This window comes from Pteropus alecto, unplaced genomic scaffold, assembly GCF_000325575.1.
Source record: "Pteropus alecto unplaced genomic scaffold, ASM32557v1 scaffold185, whole genome shotgun sequence".
In the NCBI taxonomy this organism is placed as follows: Eukaryota; Metazoa; Chordata; class Mammalia; order Chiroptera; family Pteropodidae; genus Pteropus; species Pteropus alecto.
Genome location: NW_006438088.1, coordinates 8,089,177 through 8,105,821, shown reverse-complemented (window position 1 = coordinate 8,105,821; position 16,645 = coordinate 8,089,177). Strand labels below are relative to the sequence as shown.

The following is a 16,645-nucleotide window of genomic DNA, read 5'->3' as shown; positions in this document are numbered from 1 at the left end:
TCTGTATATTCTATTGTGTGTTTACCACCCAAAGTCCAGTTTCCTTCGGCTACCATATATTTGATCCCATTTACCCCATCTACCTACCCCCTCCTCCCCCAACCCCTACCCTTTGGTAACCACGAGTCTATAGTCCATGTCCATGACTCTCTGTTTGTCTTGTTCATTTGTTGCTTTTAGGTTTATATCCCACATATAAGTGATATCATGTGATTTTCAATTTTTTCTGTCTGGCTTATTTCGCAAGCTGTACATTTAACAGTCAATCCAAAGGAGGGGTTTTTAAGTTAAAGGAAAATCTAGTAAATCTCAAAGAACAAAATTTCTTTGAGGAAGGAACTCTAAATTTCAAATAAAATAGATCACATTCAAAATGTGCCTCTGTGACTCTATCTCATGTCACTCTGTCCCTAAGTCAGAACAGTCTAGCCACACTAATCCCTTCCTTCCTCAAACATGCCAAACTCCCTTGTGTCTAAAGACCTGTGGCTTAGCCATATGTTTTGCTCAAAGATGCTCTTCCCTCAGATAATTCCATGCCTGGCTGTTTTCATTCATACCTCAACACTCAAAGTTGCCGTTTGAGGAAGGCTTTCCCTGATACACCCTCTTCAGGACCCCACCTCTTACAGCGACTCCCTATGACCTTAAGCTGTTATTTCAGAGCACTCATAAGCAAATGAAACTGTTTTGTTTACTAATTTATTGCCCATCTCCTTTATCAAGAATATAAGATCTCTGACTATAGGGCTCTTATCCATCTTGTTCATGGATGCCCCCTGACCTCCTATGACAACGCCTAGCCAAAACAGGGACTCAATAAAGGACTTTGAATACCTGAAATATGTACATTTAGAAGGCGTACATATTGTACATATGTACATTTGGAATGTGTCCCTACATTATATTTGCAAATGCAAATACCACATGGCTCAGATGGCTACTAAAAGCAGAGGGACTTACAGAAAAACTAGAGATCACTTGAACTGATCTAAAGGAGGCAGCTGTTCTTCAGCTTGAACTATTGTCACCAGGGTACAGTGTGGATCTAGTGTGGTCATTATTACTGGGATGCCAAATGGATAAGATGACATCCATTTTTTTTTATTCCTTCAATTGTAACTGTTAGCAACCAATTTGAAAAATTAAAATAGCATGTGAATCACCAGTTTTCAAGCTCTCATACAGCTGAGACCATTCAGAGATTAGTTAAGAGACGCTGAAAAAAGATGCTGGGAAGATTGTACCCTATTGCATTGTTTTTAATGGTGAAAAATGGGAAACATCTAAATATCCATCACTACGGGAAGTCCCAAATGATTTGTGGCAAACTTATTTGATAGAATATGATATAGTTAAAACAAAGTAATAGTGAAAGTATACTAAACCTAGATAACTAAGATGCATACCAAAATTAATATAGTCGTTGCCTCAAATAAAAGAAGTAGAGTAGCAGTGGGAATCGGTCGCACCTGCATTTGTAATGTTCTATTTCTTCCATTCAAAAACATAAAATAACAAAACGTAATATACATTCGGTTTGGATATGGGTACATGAGTGTTTACTCTTTTTTTTTTTTTTAAACTTTCAGAATTTTAAAATATGGAGGGTGGTGGTAGTAGACAAAACATCCTATACTAGAAGCCAGGATAATTGGGCTCGTCTTTGTTCTGCCTCTTTGGCAGTGGTATAATCTCTGGATTCCGTTTCCTGTTTCCTCAAAATTCCCGCAAAAGCGGGAAAAGTGTGTGGTACTTTCCAGAGTGTTGTACATATGTACTTTTGGAATGTGTCCCTACATTATATTTGCAAATGCAAATACCACATGGCTCAGATGGCTACTAAAAGCAGAGGGACTTACAGAAAAACTAGAGATCACTTGAACTGATCTAAAGGAGGCAGCTGTTCTTCAGCTTGAACTATTGTCACCAGGGTACAGTGTGGATCTAGTGTGGTCATTATTACTGGGATGCCAAATGGATAAGATGACATCCATTTTTTTTTATTCCTTCAATTGTAACTGTTAGCAACCAATTTGAAAAATTAAAATAGCATGTGAATCACCAGTTTCCAAGCTCTCATACAGCTGAGACCATTCAGAGATTAGTTAAGAGACGCTGAAAAAAGATGCTGGGAAGATTGTACCCTATTGCATTGTTTTTAATGGTGAAAAATGGGAAACATCTAAATATCCATCACTACGGGAAGTCCCAAATGATTTGTGGCAAACTTATTTGATAGAATATGATATAGTTAAAACAAAGTAATAGTGAAAGTATACTAAACCTAGATAACTAAGATGCATACCAAAATTAATATAGTCGTTGCCTCAAATAAAAGAAGTAGAGTAGCAGTGGGAATCGGTCGCACCTGCATTTGTAATGTTCTATTTCTTCCATTCAAAAACATAAAATAACAAAACGTAATATACATTCGGTTTGGATATGGGTACATGAGTGTTTACTCTTTTTTTTTTTTTTTTAAACTTTCAGAATTTTAAAATATGGAGGGTGGTGGTAGTAGACAAAACATCCTATACTAGAAGCCAGGATAATTGGGCTCGTCTTTGTTCTGCCTCTTTGGCAGTGGTATAATCTCTGGATTCCGTTTCCTGTTTCCTCAAAATTCCCGCAAAAGCGGGAAAAGTGTGTGGTACTTTCCAGAGTGTCTTCAATTAATGGTCTATGAACTTAAAACCTCCCCACTCCCAACCCCCGCACAGGGAAGCCTATCCAAACTAGAGAATGAAATAGATTTCACCTCTCATTTAGGATAGTTCCATCTCTCTCAATCCGCGATCCCTTCTCCAGAGGCAGTACATGACAGAGAGGCATGATTTATTAGCCTTTCTAAGTGTTAGAATCCTCTTTTCTAAAACGGAGATTACAACACTAACAAAATTGTAGTGAAGTGTAGAGATAACATATGTCTAATGCCTAAACAGAGTAGCTAGTAGTAGTAGTAGTGATAGAATCGCATTTAGGTTCTAATTAGGCTCAGCATCCAGGCTGCAACAGAATCCCCATTTTTCACGCTGCCTTCAAAACCAAAATTGCTTTACCTTGCCCGGCGATGTATTGGAAACAATCCAGAATGGTTGCTATGGCGACACTCTGGTTCCGCCTCCGGGCCTGCTCGAATAGCACGCTGGGACTTGTAGTGCGTAGGAGCTGACACTCACCGAGGGGCCGGACAGCTTCCGGAAAGGTACTGTAGTTTTCGTTCCTGCCGCCAATGCCACCCTTTATCCTTCCCTGCTTTGGGGCCACACAACCCAAAATAAAAACCCAGCCAGGGGATCCTCCTTTCTGCACCTCCCAAAAGTACGGCTGAAGGCAGGCCGGGGGGAGTAATGCGGTGTCGAGGGCGGAGACCCGTGCGGCACTCGTGGGGCAAGAACAGACTGGGCTCGGGCCTGGAGCACGGAGGCACTACCTCCTTACGTCACATCCGTAAACAAAGGGAGCTGTGGAGGCGCGGAGTCCAGGATGTGACCCCGGCTCAAGCTGCCGCAGTAGCGTCGGCGGCTGCAGCTGCGGCAGTAACTTCGGAGGCCTCCAGGTGTTTGCAGGTTGAGGAAGAGGACCCCGATCACGTCCTTCCTCAGGTATGAAGTGTAAGCAAAGGCGCCCCCGCAATGCCCCCTTTAGGCCCCTCCCACCACCCTTTCTGGCCACTGCTGGACTCTGGGCGGTGAAGGGTACGCGGATTGGAGAAGGGAAGTGAGATGAAGTGTACAGAGACTCCGAGGGGTCCCGCATGGAGGCCGTGGGTTCCTGGCTCTCAAAACTAATGTGTGAGTAAACTACGAGCTGTTTACGAAGGCTTTCTCTAAATGACTCCTTGCTGCTTGGTATACAAGGATTTCAGGGCTCTTGTGACACAGTTGTTACCTTCCAAAAACAGATAAATTTCGAGCCCCTCAGAACATCTTAGTTTAGACCACTATTGGTTAATTTCCTTTGCTTTACTTCCTAAGTTTATTTTTCTTGTATCACCAACTGCGTATTAGCATTAAATTCGAAGGCCAGTGTGTCTGTGCATCATAAATTTATACAGATCCTTTCCTCTCTGGAGAACTGATAGCCCATTGTCTCTATTCAGATTTTTTAAGGTTCTATTTGATTTGTGTTGTATGCTGAAACAATCCCAAAATGTCTGTTCTGTTACTAAAAGTGATTCTTAAAGGAAAAATTTTAGCCAAAATAAAAAGGGATACACTCTTTGTCTGCGATTAGAAACTGCGTGTTAGAGTCTTTCCTTTAAAAACCTTTGCTGCTTTGGAGGTATCATAGCTCCAATTGTCTAGAGTCAACTGGAGCCAACTAAGCTTAATGCTTTAAATTACAGTGCTTCGTGGCACCAATTCCAGACAATGACAAAACATCTGTTTTCATTAAAATTATCAGGTAATTATTTTAGGAGTGACATCAGTGAATTTGAATCTTTTTGAATAGTCATAACATGATTAAATCCAATACAGCATACTGAAAAAGGCCTAATGCTTCTAAGGCACTTTACAATATGAGGTATATAGCCATATAAATTTCTCATTATAAATGAAATAGTATAATTAGTATTATGCATAAATGAAAAGGACATGTAGGGGGATATTTTTAGGTGGATGACTATTAGGGAAATACAGCTGGTTAATACTTAAAGTAAGGGAAAAGTATTGGATAAATGGAAGGCCTTACATATATTCTTTATGGAACTCCACAGTATAACTTTTTTTTTTGATATTAACAAAACTAAACATGTATAATAAAGTTTCATGTTTCTTGTGGAAATAGGTAGAGAAAGTATTTTGAAAATAGTCATGAAACAAGGTTAATTTCACGGAACTTCTCTTGATCAAGGAACCAGAATCAATATTATTCCTAGGCAGACTCAGAGTTTCCGCTTGGCAGTTGAAATAAGGTTTCAAGTCACTAGCTAAGATGCAGATACCCCTGTCAATTATACATCTATTTGAATCTAATTGGTTCTTCTAAGAATATATTTTAGAAGGGAGACCTAAAGGCCACCTGAAGCTTGAGTCACGCTGGGAAGATCACGTGACTGTTTTCTTTATTTTTATGTATTGTTCCCCTTCAATAATGTAGGCTTCTTGAAGGCAGGGACCTAGTCTTGTTCAGTACCATCTCTCCAGTGCCCAGAATAGTGCTTGGCAGGTGGAAGATCGTTAACATCTGTGGGAGGAGTGAATAAAGAAAAAGGTGAAAAAAAAATTTGTTTGACAATTTTGCTTAGGGCTTATATGTAAAGAGCACGGTAGATTAAATTTAAGGCATCTTTATTCTAGCTTTCTCTAAAGACCTGAAAATCTTGAACCTCTTTCATTTTGGCATATCAAAGCATGCATGTATAATTTTGCTCTCTTTCCTTAGGTCATAAGAAGCTGGCCTTGCTGCAATAAGGACCTTAAAACAATGTTTTTTGAAAGTGAAGAGGAGGAGTCCTAAGTCTTTTAGTGCCCACTCTACTCAGGTTGTTAATGCCAAAAAAAATGCCATTCCAGTTAGTAAAAGCACAGGGTTTTCAAACCCTGCATCACAGTCAACTTCACAGCGACCAAAGTTAAAAAGGTGAAATTTTTCTTTCATATTATCACAGCAAAATGCTGTTAAATACTAAATCCTGTAAATCTTACAACATTTTTTTCTCTTGGCTTGACTTTTAAAACAGTTGAGGCACATGTTATATATGATTTAGAAAAAAATTTCTGGAAGTTATAGTATATGTATAAAGATTAGAAAATGCAAAATGAATGATGGTTTGAAGGCCCTTACTTTGTTTACAAGTTTTCAGAGCATGAAAACTTGTAAACAAAATTGGTGAGCTAGCCAGAAATGGAATAAAAGATATACGAGTATTTTTTTTTTAACTAAGTTGAGTATTTGTGCTTCGATAGTTTTTATTTTTAAAAAAGAGTGGTTTCACTGTTTTTGTAGAAATGATTGTATGTATCGTAAAAATTTAAACACAGGAAACAGTCAAAGGAAAAACTTAAAACACTAAAATTTCACCACCTTGAAGTAATAATAAATATTTGGTGAACATCATTTGTCTTCAGATGCTGAAGGAAACAGGATTGACAAGTTTAAATATGTTATATATTACTGCTACATATATGTATTTCATAGTATTAGATATTTGGAAAGAAAGATGATATCTTTAGAGAAAACAACCTTTCGTGATCTCAACCCTCTATTATCAAATAAATTTACTTCTACTTGCAAGTTCATCATGGAGAGTCCTTAAAGGAAGTAATGCTGTAGCACTCTGTACCCATTGGATTTATACAAAAGAAAAGATGAAATTCCTGCCTCGATGATGATCTCACATTCTCTCTGAAGAAATAAAAGAGACATAGTCAAAGACACTTGGAAAAGAGATTTCCAATAAGGACTAAATGATAAACTGTAAGAGTTATGATGGTTTTCTTTGAATAAATTATTGGATTGGAAAGGGCAGTGTTTAACTTAGAGTCAGATTTTTAATATGGTTATGGTTGGTAAAAAAAGAAAGCCAAGGTAATCACTCCTTTTTCTAAATTCTTACAGCAGTTTATTTATATCTCATTGTCACCTTCCACTTTGTACTTTTCTTTCTCTACCTTCTTCTAAAATGTAGGCTTCCTGAGGTCTGGGACTACATCGATCATCCTTAGGTGTCACACAGTACTTATAGTGGAGCTTTGTACCTAGTATAATTTCGATGAGTGCTTTTTTTATTGTTGAATCATTTTAATATAAAGTGAGACAATGTGACATGATCAAAAACACTAACGTGGGAATAAACAGATTTTTGTTTTCTTTTTTGAGAGGATTGCTAAATGATGAACGGATGCAAAACACTTACTTGGATAAAACTTCTAATTTGAAAGAAAAGATTTACATTTGCTGCACTAAAACTTTGTAGTCTATAGTAATTTATCTCGGATTTTAATATGAATATGGATCTCTTGGGGATCTTTTTAAAATGTAGATTCCAAATCAGTTAGTTTGGGGTAGGGCTTCAGATAAGCATTTGTAATAAGCTTACAGGTGATGTTGATGCTATGGATCTTGGACAGCACTTCGAGTGGCAAGGTACTAAAGAGTGATATCAAATCTAATATGTATATAAGATACAGATCTTAACTTTGTGAAAAACTGTTACTGACCTACTCTTAACAGCTTATGTGTTCTAAGTAGATTTCTTGTTAAGGTTATGAGTTTCTTTCTTGCTGCCCCCTCCCCTGCACCCATCATATACCCTATTCCTCTTATCCTTATTGTGGTGAGTACACTTGTGGGAAAGATGTCTTCATGCAACGTAATGAATTAATTGAGTACCAAATATATGTGTATGTCAGGGTCTGTAGTACACATTGGGGTTATACAGATAACACAACCCCTTCTCCCTTTTTTTATGGTGAACGCCTACTTATTCTTTAAGGCTTCACTCATATCACCTTTAGGAAGTTTTCTCTGGCTGCCTCTAGGTTGAGTAAACTGCTCTTTCTTTGTTTTCATACCACGGTGTGTATAGTACTATCACTTAAGTGTTTGATGGCCTGGTATATGCCAGATATGTGTAATGAGAACCAGTCTAGGTTAGGAGTTCCAAAAAGGCCTTCCTGAGGAAATAGCAAGTAAACTGAGACTTGAAGGATATGTGGGAGGTAGCCTGGCAAAGATGGCAATGAGGAGAAGGATGCTAATGTAAGCAGAGGATTAGCATGTAAGTAGATAAGAGAATGGATTTCTAAGAAGTGAAAGATTCAGAATGTCTAGAGCATAGACAAAGGAAGATGGGGTTCCTTAAGGATATTGGGTTTTATCCAGCAGATAGGGCAAAGTACTAAAGGGTTCGAATTAAGTAAATTACATGATCTGATTTTACTTTTAAAAAATTGATTTGGCTGCTCTGTGGGGAGGGAAGGGGGATCAGAAACAAGACGTAGAGACAAGACCAGTTGCTAAGGTGTTGGAGTAGTTTTGGTCAAGAGATAGGGTAGTGGCAGTGAAGAAGAGAGATATATTTATGAGTATAATCAATAGGATTTCCTGACTGCATGAGGGGGCCTTAGGAAGTTGGAAGAGTCATGGTTAATAACAGGTTTTCAGCACTCCTTCATATGGTGATTATGAATTTATATATCTTCCTTTTTCCTTAGACTGGATGTTTTTCTATGCAATGATGGATGCTGTATGCATTTTTCTATACCTAGTATCTGGCATAGTGTCAGCTGCAGAGTAGGGGCCCCATAACAACATGTTGAATAGCTGATAGTTCAAGAAACAAATAGGATAAAGTTTAGAAGAGAAAGATGTAATATATTTTTACTGAGAAACAAAATGTGAAACATAAGATAGTAAATTATGTTTCTGTAATCCAAAGAAATAACATTATATAAATATATTAATCCAACTTTTTATATACCTTAGTAGTTATATTTTATATATTTGAGACTTCATAACATGTTCTTTTGGTTTCTGGCTTAAAATTACTGATTTTATTTAGTATTGAATTTGTTCTGATTTCTTGTTTTAAGGGAAATCCAGTTTAATTCACAAATTTTGCTTAGCCTAAAAGAGTCTAAAAGTATCATCTATTTTTAGAGAGTTATATGCAATTAATTTTTTAATTGCATCTTCTTTGCAGAGTGATGAAAGAAAAGACAAAACCTCAAGGTGGAGAAGGAAAAGGTACTCAGTCAACTCCAATTCAGCATTCCTTTCTCACTGATGTCTCAGACGTTCAGGAGATGGAGAGGGGGCTTCTCAGCCTTTTGAATGATTTCCACTCTGGAAAACTTCAAGCATTCGGTAAGCAATAGATGTTTGTATTTACCATTTTTCTTTTCAAGATGTTTACATCCTATTTTCTGCGTGTATTTTGCTATTCCTTTTAAAGGTGTCATTTTCTTTTGTTAAAAAAAAGTCAAGAGGCATAAAATACAATCATCTTAGATTTCATTTAGCAATTAAGTTGTCTTGTACTATTGTGTATACAATTGAAAATATTACATTGTGATTCTCATGCTTTATAACACTACATGTTTCATAAATATTTTCATATATATTTCTTAAAGGGTGAATACATAATTGGTTGGCAGAATGATTCATGGTTTAAGTCCTTAATATGACTCTTAATTTCACTCAGATTATCATAAAATGTTGGATCAGTTGATTTAAATGACAGTTGTCAAACTGGAGATGATTTGATGATGCTATTGCTTTTGTATATGATATTAGTATTGAAAAAATATATCTTTATCCAAAGGATAATTTTTTAAAAAATCTTTATTTGTTTAGTCATTTCTTAGATCATCATTGTTTTCCTGGTCAGAAATTTGATTTGTAATTATATCTAGAAAATATGCAATCATTAACAAAGTAATTTACAAAAGAAGATAACCAATTTCTTTTGCAGCACCTTAGAGTTTAAAAGTATTTTCTAGAGACAATTAGTTTGAACTGTCCTAATCTTTATTAATGTTCTGGAATGTTCCCCTAGGAAATGAATGTTCCATCGAACAGATGGAACATGTTCGGGGAATGCAGGAGAAATTAGCTCGCTTGAATTTGGAGCTCTATGGGGAGTTAGAGGAACTTCCTGAGGATAAGAGAAAAACAGCTAGTGACTCTAATCTGGATAGGCTTCTGTCTGATGTGAGTATAGTTCTTTTACTTTATTCTTTTCTTAATAAATGTTTTTATTGAGATAAAATTCACTATTTTAACTATTTTAAAATATACAATTCAGTGGTTTTTTTGTGTATTCACAGTGTTGTGCAGACATCACCACTGTCTAATTACTCAACATTTTCATCACTCCAAAGGAAACCTTACAACTCTCAGTTCTCCCCTCTCCCCGTCCCCTAGCAACCATTAATCTACTTTCTGTCTCTGTGGATTTGCCTATTCTGGACATTTCATATAAGTGGAATCATATAATATGTTGCTTTTTGTCTGGATTCTTTCACTTAGTGTAATGTCTTCAGATTTCACTCATGTCATACTTGACTTTTTTTTTTTTAAAGATATAGATTCCAAAAGAAATTGTGCATATATTTTGAGAATGCTGACAAATCTTAAAGCAAAATATTAGCTTCTGTACATATATAAGATTTTAAGATGTAGAAGATAATATGTCAGAAAATCCTGACATTATTAATACACATTGCATTATTTTCTCAGGGTGGCTATTTATTTTTAAATACAGAACTGTGTTTGATGTTTATGGTAATTTAATATATCTCCATGTGTACTAGCTTGCTAGAGCTGCCACAACGAAGTACCATACCATAGACTGGATGGCTTAAACAGCAGAAACTTATTTTCACACAATTCTGGAGGTTCAAAGTGGAAGATGAGGTGTTGGCAGGGTTGGGTTTTTCTGAGGCCTCTCTCCTTGGCTTGCAGATGGCCATCTTCGTGTTCACATGGCATTTTCCCTCTGTGCATGTGTGTCTTGTGTCCAAATTTCCTCTCCTTGTAAGGACACCAGTCGTATTGGATTAGGGCCTACCGTAATAACCTCATTTTAACTTAATTACCTCTTTAAAGACCCTATCTCCAAATATGTTCACGTTCTGAGGTACTAGGGGTTAGGACTAAAACATGAATTTTAGGAGGACATAATTGAGCTCATAACACCTATGATTTTTATACTTAGAAGTGTTAATTAAATTTGCCCCTTTAAAATCTTTTTTGGAACAAAAATAAATAAAAATTGAATTCAATTTACTTTAGAAGTTTCCATATTCACATTCCAATGACATTCTATTGCTTTTTCTCTGTCTTTTGAGTAAGTAAATATGAGGGGAATTATATGCCTGTACTTTAAAATTTTCAAGTATATACTTTTTATTTCAAGTCTACTGTGTTTAGTGTTGCAACTATTTGCTTTTACTAGTTCCTCTTAACAAATATAAGCTTAATTTATAATACATTTAGGAGAGTGACTGTGGTATGGTAAAAATAACACCAAATTTGTTTAGTCCAGGGTCTGCATTTGTAACTTTGAGCAATTTATCATTTCTGTAACTCAGATTTTTCTTTCTAGGGGTGATTATTTCTACCTCATACTGAAAACTGAATGTGACATGAAATCTTTTTGTAATCTATAAAGGTTTTAAAGATTTTGATCATTAAAATACCAACTTTTTTCTTTTAAAAACTATTACAGATGATTATGTGATTTTAAGAATACTTATAAAACTTCAATTTTTGTCATCTGGTTTAATTCTCTTATATTCTTGTTTAATAAATGCTAAAGCTACTTTATAATTATTTTGCATAAGTGAATTTCTCAGCCTGGAAATTTTTGAAAAGTTATTTTTTTAATATTTTCCTTTTTTATTTAAAGAAAGCTTAACTGAAAAATTATTTTAAAATGTATAGTTAACACTTATGATTTTTATCTTATAAAAATTAAATATTTCTTTGTGTTACAGTTAGAAGAATTAAATTCTTCAATGTATCCTTTGCCTAATATCAACAGTGAAAAGTCTGCAAATTATAATTTCTGGTGAATAGTTCCAGCCTTAGATGTAGTGAGCAGACACCTAGTATTATTTACTGGGGCCATATCTCTTCCCCTTTGGTTTCCAAATGGAATTTTCTGATTGTTTTGTATGCTGAAATTCTGTTTGTTTCTAGTTTGTTCTGCTTTGCTTTGTATTGGCTTTATATTGTTAAAACATTAAAAAAAATTTTTTTAATCAAAAGAATTGAAGATTAGGCCAATTGTCATATAAATTACTTTGAATCTTAGATTCTGAGGCTAAATGTCAGTTGAATATCCAGACATACTATGCTTCATTTAATATTATTACATAGGATATTTTAAATGGATAAAATTGAAAATTAGACATCACTAAAATTTAGTCTTCAAGGGATCCTTACATAGCTTGTGAAATGCCATTTTTATAATTCAGTGTACAGAATATAATATAGGATTAGATTAAAGGAAATCACCAAGACATATGTAAAATATTCAGATTCTGACATTTCAATTTAGAGCAGTTATTTCAGAAACTTCAAAATTTTTTTTTTTACATAACGATATGTACAATGTGAGGTACATAAGAACAATAAGAAATGATTCTGCCTGTAAGATAATTTCTTTTAAGAGGTAAGCCATCCCCTTTGGACCAAATAATGAGATACTAGAAAGGATACTGCTTGTAGAGTCAAGAGATTTGATTTTCAAAAATTGGTTCCACATTTTGATAATGTAATCTTGGGCAAATTGATTAATATTTCAGTGTCCTCTGTAATATGGAATAATTGTTACATATAATGATGCGTATGTGAAATTTTCGAAACTACATTATAAATTACTGTTATTACTGTAACACAGTTATTAATTGCTGAATTACGCAGTAACAACAATGAATAGGGAGATATATACAAATCTAGTAATAGCAATAGCTAATCTTTATTGAATGCTTATAGTTTGCCAAGTATTATATGAAGGATTTAACACACACTATCTCATTTGGGCCTACTCTTGGAAGTAGGCAATATTATATACCCATATTACAGAAGATTTTGAGAAGCCACATAAACTGTGGGGAGATATTAATGTAAGATATCAATGTCATCATCATTTAAGAAAGACCTAAATACAGAGGTAAGATAAGAGTTAATTAGGGGGCTTTTCTTGGAAGAAGTTCCTGGTTTTTTGTTCTTTATATCTGTTCCAAGCTTTATATTCTTTCTAAGCGTATGACACTTACGTATCTCCTATCCTCTTACCTGAGTGTTTTTTGTCAAAACATTTAGACTTCTTTGTCTCACCACTGTCCTCGATCCAGCGACCACAGTTAAATAAGACAACGTGGTAGCGTATAAGAGCGTGGGCTTTGGATCGCTTGGTTTCAGATCTTGGTAAGCAGCTGTGCAACCTTGAGCAAAGCCTGGCTGCCCTAGTTTCCTCATCTGTAATAACTGTTCTCTCTGTACTCAAACTTTCCTCTCCTGTCATCAGTGCCTCAGTTATTTCAGTCTCCAAGATTATTTAAAAATTCCTCTATGACCGTAGCAGATATTGCTAATCACGCATGGTACCTTCTGCCATTGAACCTGGACATGGACATGAAGTTATTTGCCAATTACTGTTAGTTGTCAGGCATCATTAGTTCTGCCTTTTATTTTTCCTTTATTCTCTATCCTCCTCATCTGATTCAATAACCTTCAAGTTTCTATTCCAACTCTAGAGCTGTACCTTCCAATGTGGCAGCCACTCGCCATGTAGCTACTAAGCACATGAAATGTGAATAATCTGGATTAAAAAGTACTGTAAGTATAACATGCACACTTGATTTCAAAGATTTAATATAAAAAAAAAGAATATAAAGTGTCTCGGTTTTTTATAATCATTACATGTTGAAATAATTTTTGATATATTAGTGTAAATAAATATTTTTTAAAATGATGTCTGTGGCTTGCATTATATTTCTATTGGACAGTGCTGCTGTAGACTTCAGATATTGCCACTAAGTTATTCTTCCTAAAACATCACTTTCATCTTGCCATTCCTATTTTTACCTTTTTTTTTTTTCCCCTACCATGTCAGACTTTCTAAAGGGTCTTAATAATTTGATCATAAGCTGTACATCCTGTTACATTTTATAATCCCACCAAGTTCTCTGGAAGTCCAGGAGCACATCATGTTCATGTTCACCTTATGCCTTTATCCAGGTTGTACTTCCTACTAGAGTTGCTCTCCTCCTTCTCCTTATCAAATAATGCTGAAGCTGACCACCTCCCTGAAGCACTTTGTATCTCAGACTATCTTTCTGCCTTTTTTCATTACCTGTTCATTTGTAGATGTGTGTTAAACTCAGCCTTCCAACTGGACGAGAATGGCATGCTTATGTCTATATATTTTTGCAACCTCTTCCATACATGTATTGCTAGCATTTAATTTTCAATGTATCCATATTGTTTGTGGTCTTGAAAAATAGCACGTAAATCATATAGATGAAAGAGGTAAATGAAAGGCAATGATAATAAGAGACTAATAAGTACAGGAATCCAACCTATTTCCAATCTTCTTAAAGAATAATTTAGAGAATTACAGGAAAAGTTTAAGAGCTATGAAAATTTTATTTTATTTTTGACTTTTACTAAGAAATTGTTTTCCCAAGGATGATAAAGTGCTGTTGTCTTTTCAAATCAATTTTTTTAATCCAGTAAATTTTTATATTTGCTTCTAATCAGCTCCTTACCCATGAAAATGATTCTTACTACTTTAAAATAATTCTGTGCTCTGTTAGAACCTGGAACATAGGCTTGATTCAGTGATTTTCTAAAGTCTTCAAATTCTAGGCGTAGTATAATTACTTCACCACGATTAAAAATTTTACCACTTTCAAGTTTCTTAATAGCAACATAGGCACTTTCCCTTTAAACATCTTTCTTTCTTTTTTTGATACCTCTGTCTCTTAGCTCCTGGGTGTGATTTCTAGAAATTTAAATGATGTACTTATTATAGAATGAAAGTCTTCTTAACTGATGAATTCAGACAAAAACTCCATTTGGCAGATGCACAAGATGTTCCAAATACTTCGGCCAGCTAAAATGAAATGCAGTTGCTTTCTTGTGGTTTGAAGAAAAGCAGCAATCTTTACTTTTCCAGCTGAATCCAGTAGCAGAAGCATCTTCCACAATAAGGAATTAAAGTAATTAAAGTGCAAGTGCAATGATTGTTTTCACCTCCTGCTTTTAGTAAATTTGATTTGCCGTCATTCACCATAACTGGAGGCCTAGGCCTTGTTGAAGGCTTAATCAAGAAATGTGATACAGAGATTGTGCTGCTATGCTTTATATTGTTGCCTTATGGGGTTATACTTGAAATGAATTGTGCTAAATGTTGTTGATAGGGCTGAAGGATTTATCCTTCCTGAGCTCACCAAACTTACTCCACTTCGGATCCTAAGTTGATGACGCACAGGCTTTTTGTGGCAGCCCAGCTTCAGTTTACGTTAGACGATCAGTACACATGCTGGTGTGTTTTCCAATGGCCAGTGACAACAAAATGTTAAATGAGTATTTGTGAAATTTGCTATTTTTAATAAAGTGATTGTTTTAAATTAGTTTCTTATCGTCTGTTTTTAAGAAACCTGTAATCTTCAATCTGATAATATGAGTTCAATTCTCAAGAGGAAGCCGTTCACAAAATTTGAGGTTCTGTGACTTTCTTGCAAATGTGAGTTAGAAGAATTTTGATCAATTTATCTAAACGGTCTTTTTAATACCATACCCTCTTAAAAATGAGGACATCATTAGAACATTAAATGCTACCTGGGAAATGTTTCTGTTGGGTGGAGAGAGCAGATTCAAGATGGAAAAATAGCACTCTAGGCTCTGACAAAATAAAAGGACACTTTGCCATGTGACATGTTTTTCTTGGATGGTTCCTGAGACAGTAAAACAAAAGCTGTTTCCTGTGGATTAGTGACAGCAGCAGGTTGGCCTTGTTTATTCATTCGGCCTTTGTGTCAAGGGACCCCATGTGGGTCCCAGGCAACAAAATTTTAGCTTACCTAATTTGTATCCTTTCTTACAGCGTAAATACTTAAAGGCAAAAGAAAAAAACGAGATGCCTGGTTTACAATAAATTTATTACATAGATGTATATTCCTTGTGGACAAAACGTTGCAGATGATTTTTAAAAATACTACCAGAGCAAACCATTTAACATTGTTTTGTTTTGTTTTGCGTACGTACTTCCAGACTTCTTAAACTTGTTTATTTACAAAAATTAGATCATACCAGTCATAGTTTTCTAACCTCATATTGTGAACATCTTTCCATGGCAATTAACTGTTCATTTACATAGAAAAGAAAAAAAATTTAAAGGCTTTACAATAACTACCTAAAGGCATTTTAACCAAAACCATTATGAAATCAATTAGGAAGAGCGATTTTGTTTTTTTGGTTTGCTTTGGTTTGATTTTGGTACCTCCTGCATGATGCTAAAATTGGCAATAATTAGTATTAAAATATTCCGAGCATTTGCTGAAGATAAGAAAACCTACCTTTCCCACCTCATGCCCTTAAAAATTGCTGACTTTCTTTGAGACCAAGCAAATGTTGGCTTTGGTGTCCAGGTCTCCTCCTGGGGTCCTGCAGCCTGGCATCTGAGTCTGGCTTCTGGGAACTCAGGCCAGAAAGACCCAGTGGCCGCGCGGGTCCCAACCTGCACCCTGGCCCTAGCGTTGAGGCTGGTGAACTGCGTACCGGGAGGGCGGGGCGCTGGGTCCTGTTGTGGGGTCGCTATGGAGCCGGCGCACTGCTGTCCTCCACCCCCGCCACCCTGGGCTGCGGCCACAAGTCTTGCTCCCGCTTTTCTACAAGGTCCAAAGAGGAGACAGCCGTTTGGAGGCGGGTCTCGGCCACGGTTTGGAGGTGGGTCTCGGCCACGGTTTGGAGGTAAAGCCCTTGGCTTGGGGCCGCGCATCTCTTGCTTGGGACCCCACGGGAACAGCGCCCGGGTCGGTGTAACTTACCCAGGCAGCCTTGGGACGACTATAAGCAGCAGTGAGAATGGACGCTGGGCTCCTCCTTGGAGAACCTGAGCAACTTCGTAATTATCCAAAAGACTGAAGTGGCCTGGAGAGAAATGAAAAAAATCTCTGCG

At 36.1% G+C, this 16,645-nt stretch overlaps 1 protein-coding gene across 1 annotated transcript in view; it reads left to right on the top strand.

Moving 5' to 3' along the window:
• The window catches only part of CCDC28A (coiled-coil domain containing 28A), a 23,884-nt gene extending 8,785 nt beyond the window's left edge, over positions 1–15,099 (top strand). Inside the window, 8 exon segments of the mRNA XM_025049252.1 lie at positions 3,337–3,439; positions 3,441–3,608; positions 5,392–5,435; positions 5,437–5,589; positions 8,654–8,817; positions 9,509–9,663; positions 11,451–11,473; positions 14,528–15,099. Coding sequence (XP_024905020.1) covers positions 3,337–3,439; positions 3,441–3,608; positions 5,392–5,435; positions 5,437–5,589; positions 8,654–8,817; positions 9,509–9,663; positions 11,451–11,473; positions 14,528–14,582 — 865 coding nt within the window. The 3' untranslated portion in view covers positions 14,583–15,099.
• The last annotated feature ends 1,546 nt before the right edge of the window (positions 15,100–16,645 follow it).